At 54.0% G+C, this 16,669-nt stretch overlaps 7 protein-coding genes across 7 annotated transcripts; 5 read left to right on the top strand and 2 right to left on the bottom strand.

The window, feature by feature from the left end:
• Window positions 1-1,149: 1,149 nt before the first annotated feature.
• On the top strand, window positions 1,150-2,824 carry BAUCODRAFT_20549 (uncharacterized protein; the record flags this gene model as incomplete). Its single annotated transcript, XM_007673443.1, has 2 exons — window positions 1,150-1,152; window positions 1,217-2,824. 2 exons carry the CDS (start codon window positions 1,150-1,152, stop codon window positions 2,822-2,824), a joined length of 1,611 nt encoding a protein of 536 aa, XP_007671633.1.
• Window positions 2,825-5,036: 2,212 nt separating this feature from the next.
• Window positions 5,037-6,879, top strand: BAUCODRAFT_118214 (uncharacterized protein; the record flags this gene model as incomplete). Its single annotated transcript, XM_007673442.1, has 2 exons — window positions 5,037-5,369; window positions 5,407-6,879. 2 exons carry the CDS (start codon window positions 5,037-5,039, stop codon window positions 6,877-6,879), a joined length of 1,806 nt encoding a protein of 601 aa, XP_007671632.1.
• Window positions 6,880-7,690: 811 nt separating this feature from the next.
• BAUCODRAFT_20547 (uncharacterized protein) lies at window positions 7,691-8,224 on the top strand (the record flags this gene model as incomplete). The annotated part of the gene is made up of 4 exons (XM_007673441.1): window positions 7,691-7,731; window positions 7,796-8,164; window positions 8,185-8,197; window positions 8,219-8,224. 4 exons carry the CDS (start codon window positions 7,691-7,693, stop codon window positions 8,222-8,224), a joined length of 429 nt encoding a protein of 142 aa, XP_007671631.1.
• Window positions 8,224-10,802, bottom strand: BAUCODRAFT_169256 (uncharacterized protein). The gene has a single exon (XM_007673440.1). The coding sequence runs from the start codon at window positions 10,624-10,626 to the stop codon at window positions 8,422-8,424; it is 2,205 nt and encodes a 734-aa protein (XP_007671630.1). The 5' UTR covers window positions 10,627-10,802; the 3' UTR covers window positions 8,224-8,421.
• A 177-nt stretch (window positions 10,803-10,979) lies between these two features.
• BAUCODRAFT_118212 (uncharacterized protein) lies at window positions 10,980-13,821 on the top strand (the record flags this gene model as incomplete). The annotated part of the gene is made up of 2 exons (XM_007673439.1): window positions 10,980-12,738; window positions 12,797-13,821. The coding sequence occupies 2 exons, from the start codon at window positions 10,980-10,982 to the stop codon at window positions 13,819-13,821; spliced, it is 2,784 nt and encodes a 927-aa protein (XP_007671629.1).
• BAUCODRAFT_169253 (uncharacterized protein) lies at window positions 13,800-14,932 on the bottom strand. The gene has a single exon (XM_007673438.1). The coding sequence runs from the start codon at window positions 14,784-14,786 to the stop codon at window positions 13,965-13,967; it is 822 nt and encodes a 273-aa protein (XP_007671628.1). The 5' UTR covers window positions 14,787-14,932; the 3' UTR covers window positions 13,800-13,964.
• A 185-nt stretch (window positions 14,933-15,117) lies between these two features.
• On the top strand, window positions 15,118-16,265 carry BAUCODRAFT_40479 (uncharacterized protein; the record flags this gene model as incomplete). Its single annotated transcript, XM_007673437.2, has 3 exons — window positions 15,118-15,425; window positions 15,494-16,037; window positions 16,095-16,265. Coding segments are annotated over 3 exons (1,023 nt in total), but the record flags the coding sequence as incomplete, so codon positions are not given.
• Window positions 16,266-16,669: the final 404 nt, after the last annotated feature.

Genomic DNA, 16,669 nt, shown 5'->3' with positions numbered 1-16,669 from the left:
GCTCTGCGAAGTTAAACACAATCAAACGCCTATATAATACCTTGGGTAGGATTCTCTGAGTCTGTTGGGCACATTGGTCCGCGGCTTGGCGGATCTCACTTACTTTCTCCAGTTAAAATACTGTCGACAACCGTATGCTTCGAATGACACAATATATACCCTCTCCGTTAGGACATTAACCCGCCAATGGCGCGGTAAAGACTGACGCATTCACCGCATAGTCAGTACCGCTCAGCGATAAAGAGGTTAAGCAGTATTGAAACTAGAGTGCATTTGAGATAGCGGCATCAAGGGAGGGTGCATGTTGGTCGCAGAAGCGTTTGCTGTTCGAAATAAACGGCACCGCAAGTCTGTCGGTGACATTGCGGCCGGATACACTCTCGCTAACAATCATCGGGTGGCGTAAACTGTAATAACGGGGAGGAAGGAGCGATCGTTCTGTATGTCCCCGTGGCGTAAGCTCACGCTGGTCACCCGACTGATTAGCTAATCCCCTTCAGAGGTAATAGACATGGTTCTACCAACATTCTCACACGAAGAGACGTACGGCAACGCGATCCTGGAGCCCTCCAAGTATTGAGAGGTAGATACTGTATGCGTATTGAATATCTCCCGCTTCGCATCTGTGAATTGGCAACCTTACCGGTTCGCAGTCGTGAACGTACGTCATGTTGTCGTCGTCGTCGCCATCGTGCCGCTGTCGCCAAGCCGGGATCGGCCGCCGTCGCGCTCGCTGCCTGTTGTAGCAAAATCTTCGCCCGTTCTCCTCCTTTTCTCCTTCAGGCAGGTTATTGTTCAGGTATGCACCTATACGATGCGGAGGCGTCGTCATATGATGGAGAATATCATGCTAACGATTGTGTAGTGGCCCCGGATACTTCGGTTGACGGGCACCCAGTTGGATCGTGTACGCTCTCGCCGGTTCGCCGCGCCACAGCGCTATTCTCAGAAGAGCTACAAGCACTCCAACCTCCTCTCCCAAGTACCCAGGCGGTTGGCGCAGCCTCCCGCCAAACGGGTCTTGGTGGATATCTGTCGTTAGTCACTGCGGTGTAAGATTTGCCTCCACCGCCGCTTACCTGATGATACGCGCTGACACCTGTGCTTTTAGGCACCGTTTCGTCTCCCCGGAGGCGGTACTTATTCTTCATGGTAAGTAAAATGATGAGACTCCACCGTGAATGTTGAAGCCGTAGCTGACTTCTCCATGCGATAGTCTCAATCAAACCCTTCTCCGGATTTGCCCCCTCCTTCTCCTTCTGCGGAGAAGCAAGCTCCAACTGCTTCGGCAGATGGCTTGGACACGATGAGCCAGCTGACCGCAGGCGTACCATCCACAGGTGCGCCTAATGAGGTCGCAGGCACTCTGTCGGCCGTAGCGAAGGGCTTCGCCGCCTCATACAACCGGGCCAAGGCTGCGATCGACGCGAAGTACAAGCGCAACCAGCCGGAGGTGCCAGTCGTCGAATACCGCATCATGGACCATGACAAGCTTCCGAAGGAGATGCACTTCAAGGAGCCAAACGCGGCTGTGCTCTACCCGCAGTTTCTCGCCATCGACAAGAAGAAGGAGTTCTCGCTGGCGCCCGTCCATTCGGGTCCGCATGCGTATCGCGGTAAAGACAGGGCCAGCTTCCCGCTCAAGGGCGGCGATGCTAGTTCCAAAAGGAGCTGCCATCTGGCACGCTTTGCGTACATCTCGTTCCTTGATGATAACGGCGGACATCTCTGGGGATCCGGCAGCGTAATACCAAACCCGGATATGATCGAGACTGGTGGCATCGATCCCAGGTGCGTTCGGTACATACTCAATGTCGAAACGCAGCGGCCGTTCATCGACATAAGAGTGACTGTCGCACGTGTGCCGAAGAAGAATGTTTCAGGCAAGGCATCTAACGATACCGTGCCTGTGAACATCAGCTGGATTTGTTTCTTTGACCAGCTCAAGAAGGTCCGCGAGGATGGCTCTCCCGGCCTGGGGTTGACGTTCGGCGTAGGCAAGGATGACCTCGTCAAGAAGGATCTGCCGAACGATACAGGTGTCGTTCAGCTTGCGAGGGAAGATGGACTCTTCGGCTTTGAGGTTCAGCTTACGGGCCCATGCGTCCGCTTCAGCGACGCCTCCAAGCTAGCAGAATGGACCGCTGCTAACAAGGCGGGCACTGCTACCCGCGTGCAGTCCATCATTGTCGCGTTAGCCGACACCAAGCACTTTCGGTTATACTCTGTGTCGCCAATCAGGTTCGAGGCAGAATGGCGCGACTTCATCGCTTATGCGCGCGCGGTGTTCTTCGCCTCGGCACAGCTGGGAAGCTTCTGGTACTATCGGCTCTTCTACCCGCCAGGTATCAACGACGCTAGCTTTCCGTTCGGTGAGAGCAGTCCGCCGAGATGGCTCGTCACAAAGTATCGCGTCAAGTTCGTCGACGACAAGGCTGTCGAAGCCAAGCCGATCAATTGGAGCCGTTCCAACCCCCCGCCCCACAACCTCTTCCCGGACACGGCCACCTTCGCGTTCGAAACCCGTCTCGGCCTTGCGCATGAGTTGCTCAAGAACCGGCTCGACCTGGAGAGAGCCATCATAAAGGAGTACCCAGGCCTGGAGAGTGGGGAGATGATTGAGCAGAGGGAAGCCCGCAGGGTGAAGCTTACCGGTGTCGCCGGCACTCCAGCCGGCTCCAGTGGCGACAGCTGGCGTGGTGTTGGAGGCGGAGGTCAGACTGGTCGCGGGCGTGGCAACAATCCGCATCGCGGCCGCGGCAAGCCTCCGGGCACAGGGCATAGGAGCAAGCACGGGCGCGGAGGAGGCGCTGGTTCCACATGAATTAGCTGAGTTCTGTGGTGTCGATGGCTCCAGGCATTGATCGAAGTATTTCTATTTCTTGGCAGCACGGATTGAGCCACGCTGGGTCATTCCTGTCACTTGTTGTATGCTGCAAGATCCAGCTTGGCTTAGCAGACGATGCTTTTTGTAGTCGACCTAGTCACTAAACCCGGTCGTCGTTGTTCAGAACGATCCGGGTAATCCTATTTAAGCGCTTACTGTGAGTGCGTCGCTTCGTTCCAGGCCGCGACAGAAGCGTGCACTGCTGTGTGATCATGCCCAAATACTCTTAGTAGCAGGACAATCTTCTGTTCACGAAAATCCATGGAAAGTCGCAGTCCAAGCCGTCCCGGCCAGTGCAACCAGCGTCTGTCTCTCTGCTCCGACAAACTGCGTACCACGCTTCGTGGCTGACTGCATGTTTCATCTTTCCTAGTAGTGCTTCGCACCTAAGCAGCCAAGGCAAAACGGAAACATCTCCAATATCATCAAGTATCCATCGTGCCTCCGCTATGAGATCCAACCACTATGACAATTTTTCTTGCAACAGCGCTTCTGTAAATGAACCTATCATCCTACCCACCATTCTTTCCGTCTTCGCATTCGTCTTTACTAACACCCAAAAGCAAAAGAAGCTTCAGGCTGCATCGGCCGGGACTGTTTAACTGTTAATAATACTCCTATCGAGCTCAAATTGACTTAGTTAAACCTACATCGAACCCGGGGGTAGACGAGATCACTTAAATAGCAACGGCTGATTTTATTACTTCTACTATAGTAACCGCTGCAGAGCACGTACGGAGACGGTTAGAGCGGAGAAGGCTTTCTATAAGATCCTTCGTCTAGGCTAAGAAGCATTTTACTTATTTATTCTCTAGGGTCGATGTATTAGACTTGTACTATTATACCCTTAGCTCTGCAAAGTCTCGATCACTAAGGTATTATAGTCACGGGATACAGCCGGCTCTAGAATTTTAGGATACATGCTTTTTGAAGGGTATATATTTATCTATTGCTGTTTACCCTTCTAACAAGCATCGGTGGTTTAGTGGTAAAATTAGCCGTTGCCATTTGAGTGATCTCGGCTAGCCCCGGGTTCGATGTAGGTTTAACTAAGTCAATTTGAGCTCGATAGGAGTATTATTAACAGTTAAACAGTCCCGGCCGATGCAGCTTGAAGCTTCTTTTGCTTTTGGGTGCTAATAAATACTATATCTTTTTGACGCTCGCTGTCGCATTTGGTGAGATAGATTTACTATAATATGTGGTACGGATAGAAGAGGCTAGTAGTAACCCTCGAATATAAGGCAGTAAGAGTGTAACGGAATTGGCTAGCAGCATCTGTACATCTGTTTCTCCCTACGTACATCTTGTTGTTCTAGTCTTTGATGACAGTTTTCTTGAGAGATGCTTCGGTTACTAGGATAAGTCGCAAGTCGTGTTTCCACTGAAGTTGGCAAACAATCAATGTGGAGTCTGCTGTGGGGTATCAGCTCTCCGACAGATGTGAAGCGCTTGTGTACCTGAAACACGCGCTATTGGACAACCATTGTCTCGCAGATCAAGCAGTAGCCTGGGAGCCTATCAACCTGATGCAACATATCCTCCCGTGACCCGCCTGGGATAGTCTGCTATGCTGCAGGAGACTTCCCGCATGTACGCGCTCTCGACCACCCAAGCGCCTATCCACTCCCTACGACCCCATGTGCTACGAGACGACTATAGTTCGAGACAAAGGCTATGTACGCGCCTGCACGTGTGGGATGATGTTGACCGCAGCTACATGGCAAGGACAAGGTAGTATTGTACTATCGAAGTGATTGTTACACCTTTCCTGAAACCTGCCCTGTTCATCCGCATTCCGAAGTGCCACATATTGACGACGCTCCACCCTCGCGTGCAAGAAGCGCACAATGTATCTGAATCTCTCACTCTCTTGGCCTTTGTAGTCCTTGACGCTCATTTGCGGGACAAAGCTGGCTCACAGAGGCATTATCCTTTGACAAAAGGTAGACGCTCACTGCGTAGGCTTCGCTGGTCGATCCGCCTTCACAGTCGCTGCAGGCAGCCATACACTCATTCACAGCAACTAGAGACTCGGCGCGTGCTGGCGGTTCTCAGCAAGTCGGTGACTACAGCCAGCGACTACTCTGATAAAAGTTTAGTTGAGAGCGACGGAGGACGCAGGATCACGTTCACCATAACCAGGATAATGATCAAACTAGCGCTACTTGCGGTGATACTTCCACTCGTATTCGCGCAGAATAGCACTACAATATCTCATGCCAGCTCTTCAACCACCAGCGGTCATGCAGCGGCTGTGGCCCAGCCCACAGCAGCAGACATTGAGAACATACGCCTTGCCAGAGTCCTCGGGTGCATCTGGCTCGCTATCGTTGCTGTTCTTTTCGTCAATCGCTGGACCAACACACTACTGAAGCATCTACGGCGCCTTGCTAACCTCAACCACAGCATCTCCAGCGAGGGCAGGCAGAGCTACTTCAGCATTCCCAACGAGAGACTGGCGAAGCTGAAGCGCCACCTGGTACATGCGCCGCTCTTCTGGACAAGGCACACGGGAGTTCAGACTTTCAGCCGCGACCAACATTGGCACACTACCGACCCGACTGCAGACTATCGTCGTAGTCGGGTATCTTGCACTCAACTTTATCCTCTGCGCTGTTACAATCAACTGGCATGACAAGCATGCGTTTTACGTGGAGGGCCGCAACCGCACCGGAGTCCTTGCGGTGCTAAATATGATACCATTGATCCTACTGGCAGGCCGCAACAACCCCTTACTCTGGCTTCTCGACATCACCTTTGACACCTACAACCTTCTCCATCGATGGATTGGCCGCATCGTAGTCCTCGAGGCTGTTACGCACGCCAGTTTTTGGATGGCCGGAATGATCGCTACGTCGGGATCCCACAAAGGCTGGGCGATGATCAAAGCGGCTATGGCTAGCAGCCAACTTATCATGACCGGTACAATCGGAGCCTGCACGCTTGCGACCATACTCCTGCTGACACCGTCTATCGTGCGGCACGCATTCTACGAAACGTTTCTGCACATCCACATTCTGCTCGGTATTGTAGCTATCGCTGCAACTTGGGTCCATACGAAGCATCTGACCACTCTGCACGTCTTTGTGCAGGTTGCCATCACATGCTGGGTCATTGAACGAGTGCTACGGGTGTACAGTCTTGTCCGCAACAACACCGGCAGAGGCGTTACCAAAGCTGAAGTGGAAGCGCTGCCAGGAGATGCTGTGAGAATCACTCTCCGCATGGCCAGGCCGTGGAAATTTCGACCCGGTCAGCATATCTTCCTGTATATGCCAACCGTCGGTCTGTGGACTAGCCATCCGTTCTCACTTGCCTGGAGCAACGAGGATGAATTCCATACGGAGAAGGGCCTGCCAATGAACCGTTTCGATATATACACCGCTGGCAAGCCCACCTCTATGTCTCTCATTGTCCGCCGCCGGACCGGCTTTACCGATGCCATGTACCGCAAAGCAGAGAAATCGCCGCAAGGAAGGTTCAATACGACAGCTTTCGTGGAGGGTCCATACGGCGATCAGAGCTTCCAGTCGTATGGCACTGTAATGCTCTTCGCTGCTGGGGTTGGCATCACCCATCAAGTCCCTCACGTGCGCGATCTGGTCGGTGCATATGCCAACGGCACATGTGCAACCCGCAGAGTCATCCTGGTCTGGATCATTCAGTCTCCAGAGCACCTTGAATGGATCAGGCCGTGGATGACGCAGATTCTCGGCATGAGCAAACGGCGCGATATTCTCAAGATCCTGCTATTTGTTACTCGGCCGCGGAGCACCAGGGAGATCCACTCGCCGAGTGCAAGTGTGCAGATGTTTCCAGGCAAGCCGGATGTTGGGGCGTTGATTGACAAAGAGCAAGCGCAGCAGGTCGGCGCTATGGCAATCAGTGTTTGTGGCACAGGTAGCCTGAGTGATGATGTGAGGAAGGCTATGAGAGATCGGTGCGAAATGACGGAGATGGACTTTTTTGAAGAGGCTTTTTCATGGTAACGCGCACCTCAGAGTGGGTTAACAGAACAATGAGCGCACGACACTACGATTGTGTTACTGGGACACATGATGAGCGCAACGTTACATGTTATTCAGCGACCAAGAGCGCCAGATCGTAGATGTGAATATTGCTGAGAGTGTAGGCGGGCACGTCAAAAGTCGATGCACATTGCTGGCTGTCGGACACGTACAAACGGAATCTTTGCTTGTCCAACTATACGTATTCAGTCTGCCACCTGCAGGGTTCGATCTGCGCTGCTGACAACGCCAGATATGCTAGAAGGATGAGCCCTACATACAGCCGAGTTGATTACTCACTAGCCTTCGCGACGTCACTTCACTCGGAACCACTGCAAGCCTTCCACATAGTATTGGTCAAGTCCTGCACATTATCCGCGATGATGGGTTGTACCTTCCCTGGCAGGTATCACGCTACACGAATGTAGCTTCAGGCAATCCATGCCCACGTCTCCTTGCATTGCAGCCGAAGGCTGCTGAAGCGCTACAATTGCGTCTACAACCACGCCAGTCAACATGCTTACGCAGACAACAAACTTGATGAGTCAAGCTGTGCCGATTATTGATCGATTCTCAAAGAAGACACCGACAGCTGAATGTGACGCCGACAGTCAGTGCTGCGTCAGCAACAACGCCGGGACACACTGTTGGCAGCTTGGAAGCAGTCGATGAATGCGTATAAAGGTACATATCCCGGAAGGCATGTCTTCTGGTCAGTCGGTAACGCCGATTCAAACGAACAATCCACGCCGACTAGCAATTAGCGCCTCCAAGAACACACTTCCCAGACAGAATGTCTGCTGATCTAGTCCGTCAACTTGCCAAGGGCAACGAGTACGTAACCAGCGAGCCGGACTTAAAAGCTATCTTTACTTGGCTGATAAGCCAAACCAAATAGACAATACAAGAAGAACTTCAAGGGCACGTTCTCCTTCAAGGAGTTTCCAGAGCAGAAAGGGATCATCATCCTCTCCTGCCTCGATCCTCGCGCTGATCCAAAGGATCTCTGGAACCTCACCGCCAATGTGGCGATCATCCGTAACGCCGGCGGTCGCGCGAAGGACGCACTCCGCTCTATGGAGGCCCTAGCTTCTCTCTTGTCTGGAGGGTTAGGAGCCATCGCCGTCATTCATCACGCGGATTGCGGTTTGGGACCCAACAACTTCCACGACAATCATGTAGTGCAACGCAGACTCAAGGATAGGCTGGGTGCTGGGTCGGATGTAGCTGCTCAAATTGATGAGACGGACTTTGGTGGCTTTGCTGAGTATGTTCACCGCATCGTAGGACACAATGGTCGGTCAGTCTGACATGCTTGCAGTGCTGAGGCCAGTGTCAGAGAAGACGTCGCCTTGATCAAAGCTGACCCACTACTGCCAAAAGACATTGAGGTCCTGGGTTTTGTTCACGATGATTTCACAGGGTTGTCTCATGAGGTCAGCGCTTGAGCGTCGCTTGGTAGAAGTCGGCTCAACAAATGATGCCGGGAAATCGTGTACAAACGGGTCGTCAGAGCACTGCTGCTTAGCTCTTCTCGCTGCTCGCCACGCCTTGGCTGATAGCCTCAAACACCCAGCCTTCGATTCTTTCCGCGACGTCTCCGACAAGCCTTTCGTAGCGCTCATCTATGAAGAAAAGTCCACAGTGCGCACCCACTTCATCCACGTTCTCCATGAAGATGCGGACCCAGCAAGGATCTCGCTGACCTGAAGCGTCCTTGGGCGGGAGCATGCAGAATTTGCGATCGTGTTGCTGCTGTTGGCTATGCTCGGCAGAAGGCTGCATTGAGGATGTACCTGTAGTAGTCCTACTCAGAATGGAAGGGGCAGTGTCCCGGGCAGACATGGCAGATTTACTGCTTTGCAGGGTTCGGTCACCGCTCGTTTCTGACGCTGTCAATACAGTATTAGAGTCTTCGACAGTTCTCGGTTCTGGCTCGCCTCTAAGCCGTCGCGCCTCTGCTTCCATACGTGCTGTCTCCTGCTGCAGCCTCAATTCTTCTTTCTGCTGCTGCGTCATAGGCTGCTTGCCCTGCTTTCGCTCCTCTGCGAGTCTTTGCTCATGAGCCTTTTGGTCGGCTTTCAGCTCATCCTTTTGCGCCTTCTTGGCATCCTTCTGCACTTTCTGTGCGTCCTTCTGCGATTGTGCTCGCACCTTCTCGGCAAGCCTCGCTCGGTCACGGATAGCTTTCTCGCGATTCTTCATCGCTTGTTCGTGAGCTTTGAGCGCTCGGGAGTGTTCCTTTTCGACCAGTTTCCGCGTAGATGCGTCTTGTATGTACGACACATCAAGCGGCGGAGGCGCGGGTGGTAACTCCGGAATTGGTGGCAATGTTGACTCTTGATCGACGGACGCGATGGGAGACAAATCTGCCGTTGGCTCGCTGCTTATATCCGCGTCGGTCTCATCATCGGACACTGGCCGCGGATCTTGTATTGTAAGTGTCTCCGCTGCATCGCCCCATTGCTCCTCCTCCAGTGTGTCAGAGTCTTCGGCGATTGGCTTCTCAATGATGCTGCCGTCATCTCGACACTCCTCAAGGGATATGCGAGGACTTGCTGGCTTGTTACCGTCGGTCAACGCTGCGTTCTTACTCACCAGCGAAGTAGCATTGTTGTGTGCAGCACCCTCGTCCGCCACCAATTCCTGAGATTTGCTTGCCTCTATGGGCTTCACCTTCTTCGGCCTGCCAGTGCTGGCGGTGTAATAATTCACGAAGCGTACCCGTGGCGGTGCCGGCCCTTCCGCGACAACAGACTTCCTTATCGCTGCATCATCCTCCTCGAGCGCTCGTATCCTCACGTAGCGTCGATTAAGTTCGTCGTAATTGGCCATCGCTCCGCCGAATTCCATATGCGAAGAAATCAACTTCTTAGTCGCATTTCCCAGCTCGGTCAGGTTAGATGAGTGCTTGTTGATGAAGTGCCAAGCGCTCTTCCACCCTTTTCGAATGGGTAGAACAACATCGTTCTGAAATGACGGGTTGTAAGTGGGATCGTTTTCTTCTGGCCTCCATAGAGCGTCAGGGAGCTGTTCCGCAGAAGCCATTGCGGAAGCAGATATGCTGTTGGTTGTCGAAACCGGTGATAGCGTTGGTGAGAACTTGTCCTCGTGAGTCTCTTCCGCGGGCATGAATATGCTCGATAGACCTGAGCGAACTACTCCGGGATGCATACCCAAGAACGGCACATCGAAGTTGATAGTGCCCAGTATTCGATGCTTCAGTGCCCGACTTGCCGGATCTGGAGATGGCATAAGGGCAATCTCTGCCGCTAGAAGGCCACCCATGCTGTGGCCTAGAAGCACAACGTCGGTCTGCCAATCCTCGTGAGGTTCAAGCCACCGGCTGAAGTCATCTCGCGCAAAAGAGATGTTGCGCTTCGAACGATAGCGAGGGTAGACCTTGGTGTGCACAACATGCGTATCCGACAGCAAAACAGTCAGCAAATGGTGTAGATGTGCCGGGAAAGACCGAAAGGACATCTCATCGCCCATAAAGCCGTGGATATAGATGAGCAGTAACCTTCGACGACCACCGTCGTGTTCGGTATACTCGGGTAACAGACTTTGCATGGATGAAGAACGAGGGTCCTGGGAGCTCCATAGTCCTGCCGAGACTGTTGATGCGGGAGACGGTGGGTTATAAGGAGGAGGCGCGTCTAAGGGAGATTGTGGCATACTGCTGCTCTCGCGTGGAGGTAAAGGCGGTGGCGGAGCTTTGGCAGACATCGCTGGTCGACAGTAAGGAACATGAATGCTGTACTTGCCTTGACAAATGGAGCAAACCCAGCTTATCTACAACGGTGTGCTGTCGATGTAGCCTTGTTGGCCCGACCTGTTGGCTGCATGTGCGGGTTGACGTCGCTCCACAGAACGCGCCACGGTGGCGTTTGCGCCGCCCTACCCAACATGAACGTGAACTCCAGTCCATCGATGTGAATGCATTTGTCTGTATGTTGCTGCTTTGACCAACAAGCGTTCGAGTTCTCCCCAGCACAGGCAGTATGGGATAAGGCAGGCCAGGGTGTGCAAACCTCCGACGAGCGTTATGTGTGCCGTCAGGTCGCCCGGCTGCCCATCTCATGGAAGCGGCAGTGCGATGGTCGCCACACTCGACTGGCGATAGGCAGCGGTTTTTGCTGCTCGATGTCGGAGACTCGAGCTTGACGCTGAATGAAGTTGACAGCCGTGGCGAGACCACCATTGCCTATCACATCGTCACCCGATGCACCAACCTACTGCACATTGGCGCTTTCGCCTGGTCTCCCGTCAATGAGTCTCTCGTTGCACTGGGCTATGTGTCCGGCCATGCCAGTATCATTCGCTTGGGCGAAGAGAAGGCCACGTCCAAGACCGTGGCCGAGTTCAAAGTCAAGCAACAGCGGAAGTGTAACTCGGTGGCCTTGAGTGGCGAGAGTCTACTCGCCGTGGCTCTGGACAAGACTCGCTCAGACGTTTGCTTGAACATTTACGACATCAATAATGGTCTTTCCGACGCACCAGAGCCTGTCAGACGACTCTGCGCCGCAGAACTGGTGTCAAGCGTCCGCTTTTTCCCAGGTTCGCCGCAGGAGATCGTGGCCTCAACCCAGCGGTCTTTTATACGCCTTTACGATCTTCGGGACGGTTACTTCGGCAGTGGGAACAATAGTAGCAGTCTGCAGGCATCGACACGCAATGTCAACAACATTGCCATCGATCCGCTCGATGAGAATTACTTTGCTTCGGCTGGGTCAACAGGCGATCCTTCGGTCACAGTATGGGACAAGCGGTGGATGTCACCGTCAGCAGCCTCGTCTGGCTCGAGCAGCGGTGCCGTGTTCAATTTCTCACCCGCTGTCGACGTTTCCGTGCCAACTACCATTTGGAGTCTTCGTTACTCCGGCCTGCGCCGTGGCCGACTGGCGCTCTGCAGTAGTACTGGCGAGCTGAAAGTGATCGACATGGTCGAAGGTAAAACTACTACTTCTCAGTCGTCAGAGTACCTTCCCTCCAACCCTTACGGAGGCACGCTGTGGCGCACCAACCGTTATGTATCCCAGTCTCGAGTGCTGGAGGCGCCTTGGCATGATGAACGTCTTGGGAAAGGCAAAGAATCTCGCGTTATTGCCTTTGACTGGTTGGATGCTGTGCAATCGGATGTAACCCAACAGATGATCATTTTGCGACCTTCCCGAACGGTAGAGCTGTTGCAAGCTTCGAAAAGTCAGACTCATGCTGAGATTACAGCACGACAAGACCTCGCTGTTACATGCAAAGATGTTTCTGTCTTAGAGCCTAGGACTGCACCTGTCGTGCCCGCTACTACACCGGCTCATCCGACTTGCCTCAGTAGCGCCGAGGACTTTGGTCCACTCAACTACGACCCTGACTCCAGCAGTTCAGCCCATAATAATAGCGACGCGAGTGTGAGGTATGACATGAACTCGCCGCCCGTGAAAGAACTTCTGACTTCTGAAACGCTGCAACGCGAAAGATGCAAGCGTGGCTATCTCTTCGATTGCCAAGAGAATGCGAACATGGTCGCCGGAAACTTTCAGCTTGAGCGGCTGTGGGAGACTGTCCGTCGGTTTAGACAGCAGGCTGCCGACGATGGCATGGTGTATGACGCCCTCGACCTGAGCTTTGTTGGTGTGTCAGGGCTGTGGTCTGAGGATGTTGGTAATGTTGCAAGACGAACATTGTTACCGTCCAAGCTTTCAGTCAGTGATGCGATCGTTGGCCTAAACAGCTCCAGAGAAATACCGGACTTTGAGGGCGAGCAAACGAGCTTCCCAGAACATCGTCAGCTATGCCTCGCCCTCTGCGGCTGGAAGTTCACCACGGATACGCTGGAAGAGGGTATGCAATTGCCATTCCCAGGAATATCTGTGACACCGCTAACACGTTGTTTCCACAGAATGCCAACAGCTTATCGACCGCGGCCTACACTATCTCGCCATCGTCCAGGCCGTGCTTCACGACTACAAGCACATCGCTCTCAACCTGCTCCGTACGCTTATCCGCAGTAAAACCATACCGAACATTGGTCTTGGCGCCCTTCTCGCCTCCGACACCATCAACAATGAGCAACGCGAGATGTGTCTCTGGATGGCCGCAGACACCGACGACCCTGCTCTCAAAGCTCTACTCACATACTTAACGACAGGCGACTGGCGAGACGTCATGAAGACGAGCTACCTCCACCTCGGCTACCGCGTTGCGTTGGGTCTCAAGTACCTTAACGACACAGAGCTGAGCGGCTTCTTGCAAACAGAGACGGCACGAGCGATCCGCAATGGCGACCTTGAAGGCATTCTTCTCACCGGCCTTGGCGAGCGAGCCATGGACCTCTTCCAGTCGTACATCGTCAAGACCAACGACCTCCAGACTGCCGTCCTTGCGACAGCCTTCACGAACCCGAGATACGTAGACGACGTTCGATGGGAAATGTGGAAGGAGACGTACTTCATGCAGATGCAGGCTTGGCAGGCTTTTAATGAGCGAACCAAGTTCACCGTCCAGCATAACCGACTCGCAAAGGGCAGGGATCGCAGGTCATTGATCGAGCCCCCTGCTCCACAGCTGACGCTGCGGTGCAACCATTGCAGTGCGCCGCTCGTTGGTCGCAGAGGCAAGCCGGCAACCACACCAAGTGGCGTGCGAATTCCGGGCCCGGCTGCGCACGCGGGCACCGTGTGCAAGACGTGCGGGCGCCATCTGCCGCGTTGTGCCATCTGCTTGATGTGGCTGGGCATACCTGACCCTGGCACTCGGGGTGGTGTGAGGGAGTTGGCGAAGCAGAAAGATAATAGAATGGTGAAGCTTATGTGCTTTTGCGCGAGTTGTGGGCATGGTTTTCATGCCGATCATGCGAAGGCGTGGTTCGATGAGTACGATATGTGTGCTGTACCTGATTGTAGGTGCATGTGTGGGCTCAAGTAGGCCATCTACTACGGTTGCGTTGTAGGGCAGAAGCGAAGGACGTGCGCTGGTGGTGTGGTATTCGTAGATTGTTGCTCCGAGCCTAGGTTTGAACCACGATCTGGCGGCAGCAAACATAGCATTTCAAGACCTAGTCAACGTTTTCACTCGAAGAACCCACCTTCGCTTTCGGCTTCACTGTCCGCGTGAGCTGCTAGAGCGCTTCTACGCTCTCGCCGGTTGCCCTCAACGACCACATTGGGAGCACGTCGCTTTTCTTTCGCTCTCTTCTTATGCGTCGTCACCACCGACCCTGCATCACCTTCAGCACGGCTCCCCGTAAGCTTGCCGTTCCGCAGCGCCTCTAATTGTCCATCCTCCATACATCGCCTGACGAGCTGCCACACTTTTTGATCACCCTGCCGCTCCTCATCGCCCCCTACTCCCTGCCCACCATCCCCCTCTCCGCCTTCTGCGCCTTCACTCCTCCTCCTCCGCTTCGGAAACAGCGGCACATACTCCATCCCCAACGGAAAGTACATGGCATAATTGACATCCACCTCCGCCTCCTCCACCCTCGCCTCCAACTCCACCTTCCCCGCCAGGTCCTCACACTCCGCCACCGCCCTCCGCGCCCTCTTCAACCTCTTCGATGCCTTCTGCCGCTCAAAGAACCGCACCTTGTGCCACTTCCCAATCATATCGCTGCGCTCCTTCGCCCGCTCCGTCTCCGCCAGTTCATGCTGCGCGGTCTGCAGCGCTCGCTCCTTTTCCACTCGTACATCTGCGGGGAGATCGTCGTTGTGCTCTAGCAAGCGCTTGAGCGAGCGGATGTGCGTTCTCAATTCGTGGACGGTGTGGGCTTTTTTGAAGCTTTTGCCGTGGATGTGGTCAGGCTTTTGGCGTTTGCGGCGCGGTTGTTCATCTTGTGGGACTTGTTCACGGCGGGAGGGGTGGATGGCGGAGTGGGGGCGTTTGGTTGCCATTGCTGGTTGTTAGGAGATCACATATATATGTATGTATATAACGGGGTGTAGGTGCGGAAGGCTTGGTTGGAGGCACGAAGGTTCCAAACCAAGCGGGCCATCCCGAAGAGTGCATAAGCAAAGGGAGACTTTCGAGACAGTTACGTAGGTAAGAAACCCTCCTCCTGTTCTCATCTCCACGAACATCCGCCTTCGACAACGACAGATATCGACATCGCCGGAGCAGCGGTACTCCAGCGCAGCGTACGCGCATCCATCTCCCGACACCTCCACAATGCTCCTCTTCTACTCCCTCGCCGTCTACCTTGGCCTAACCTCCACCTCCACCACCCTCCTAGTCTCCGCGGCCACCACGCCCAAATCCTCCGACATCCCCAAACCCTGCACCATCCGCAGCCCGACCTCGCACGCCTTCTTCGACCTCAACCCACTGCACATCGAAGACCCGACACTGAGCAAATCCAAGCACCCGCGCGACTACAGCTGGAACACGACGGGATGGGGCTTGGGGTACAACTTCAGCATGAACTTTTGCGGGCCGGTGGTGGAGGAGTTGGAGGATGTGGATGGGTTGAGGAAGGATGCGTGGCGGAACGTGAGCGCATATTATAAGTTGGGCGGGAAGGTGTTTAGCATTGGGTGAGTTGACTCATGCGTCGAGAGTGGACAGTGGAAGTGTACGGACGCTGATAAATGTCGACGCGCAGACAAATGAACACCGCCCCAGTGTTCCATGGCCGCAAACTCGTGCTAAATTACACCGATGGCTCGCCGTGCGACACGATGAAGAACGCCCACTATGTCCAAGACTTACACTCACCCCGCGAAATCATCGATGATGACCCTGATGATGACGACGACGACGACGACGACGACGCGGACGAACGCGAACCCAAGAAACCTTCCACCAAAAAGCCAAACCCAACTCCAGTCACTCGTCGGAAAAACACAATCGTCTCCTTCCTCTGCGACAGAGAGCCGCTCAACCCGCTCCTCTCCCTGTCCTTCGTCGGCGCGAGTCCGGACGAATGCACGTACATGTTCGAAGCGCGCTCGTCAGCAGCCTGTGGTGGGATTGAGGTTGCGAAGCAGAGTCTGTCACCCGCCGGTGTGTTCGGAGTGATTGTGCTGATCGCGGTGATTGTGTATGTGGTCGGTGGCTGTGTGTACAGCCGTGTGGTGTTGCAGCAGAGGGGTTGGAGGCAGATGCCAAACTATAATCTCTGGGCTGGGTGTTTCGGGTTTGTGAGGGTGAGTCGTCGCCGCTACAAGTCTGTGGAGCACTAGACTTGCTAATGGAGTACTCAGGATATCTTCATCATACTCACATCCTCCTGTGCGCGCTTCTTGCCTTCGCGAAGGGGTTATACGCGCGTTAATGGCGGCCTCGGCGGGTCCGGGTCGGGCAGAGGGAGGGGGCGAGACAGCGATGCGGAGAACAGATTGATCGATGATTTGAATGAAGAATGGGATGAGTAGGCTGACTGGACGTCGCCGGCAAAAGGCGTTTGAGCGTAGGTGTAAAACAAGCTATGTGCTATGTCACGATTTCCATTGAGATTTCACACGTATATGGCTTGGTCTGCTGCAAGTTCCATTGATCCAGTGGTGGTGTAGAACGTTCGTGCGGTGCGCGAGATCAGCTTCAGGTGATGATAGACACATTTGGTACGACCACACAGGAAATGCGACATAGCCTATGGCTGATGTCGGTTACAGTGTCGGCTTTTCTTCGGGAATCGCGGCGTAGAAGTCATATAGCAGCCACACTGCAATACACGAGGTCTTTGCAAGCGTATTGTAAAATCTCCGTACAGTCGACCTCCTTCAGGGGAGTAGCTCTGATACACAACCCAGGGGTCGACTGTAAATGGGTAGCCTTG

Source organism: Baudoinia panamericana (genome assembly GCF_000338955.1).
Source record: "Baudoinia panamericana UAMH 10762 unplaced genomic scaffold BAUCOscaffold_1, whole genome shotgun sequence".
In the NCBI taxonomy this organism is placed as follows: domain Eukaryota; kingdom Fungi; phylum Ascomycota; class Dothideomycetes; order Mycosphaerellales; family Teratosphaeriaceae; genus Baudoinia; species Baudoinia panamericana.
This window is presented reverse-complemented; position numbering and strand designations above follow the sequence as displayed.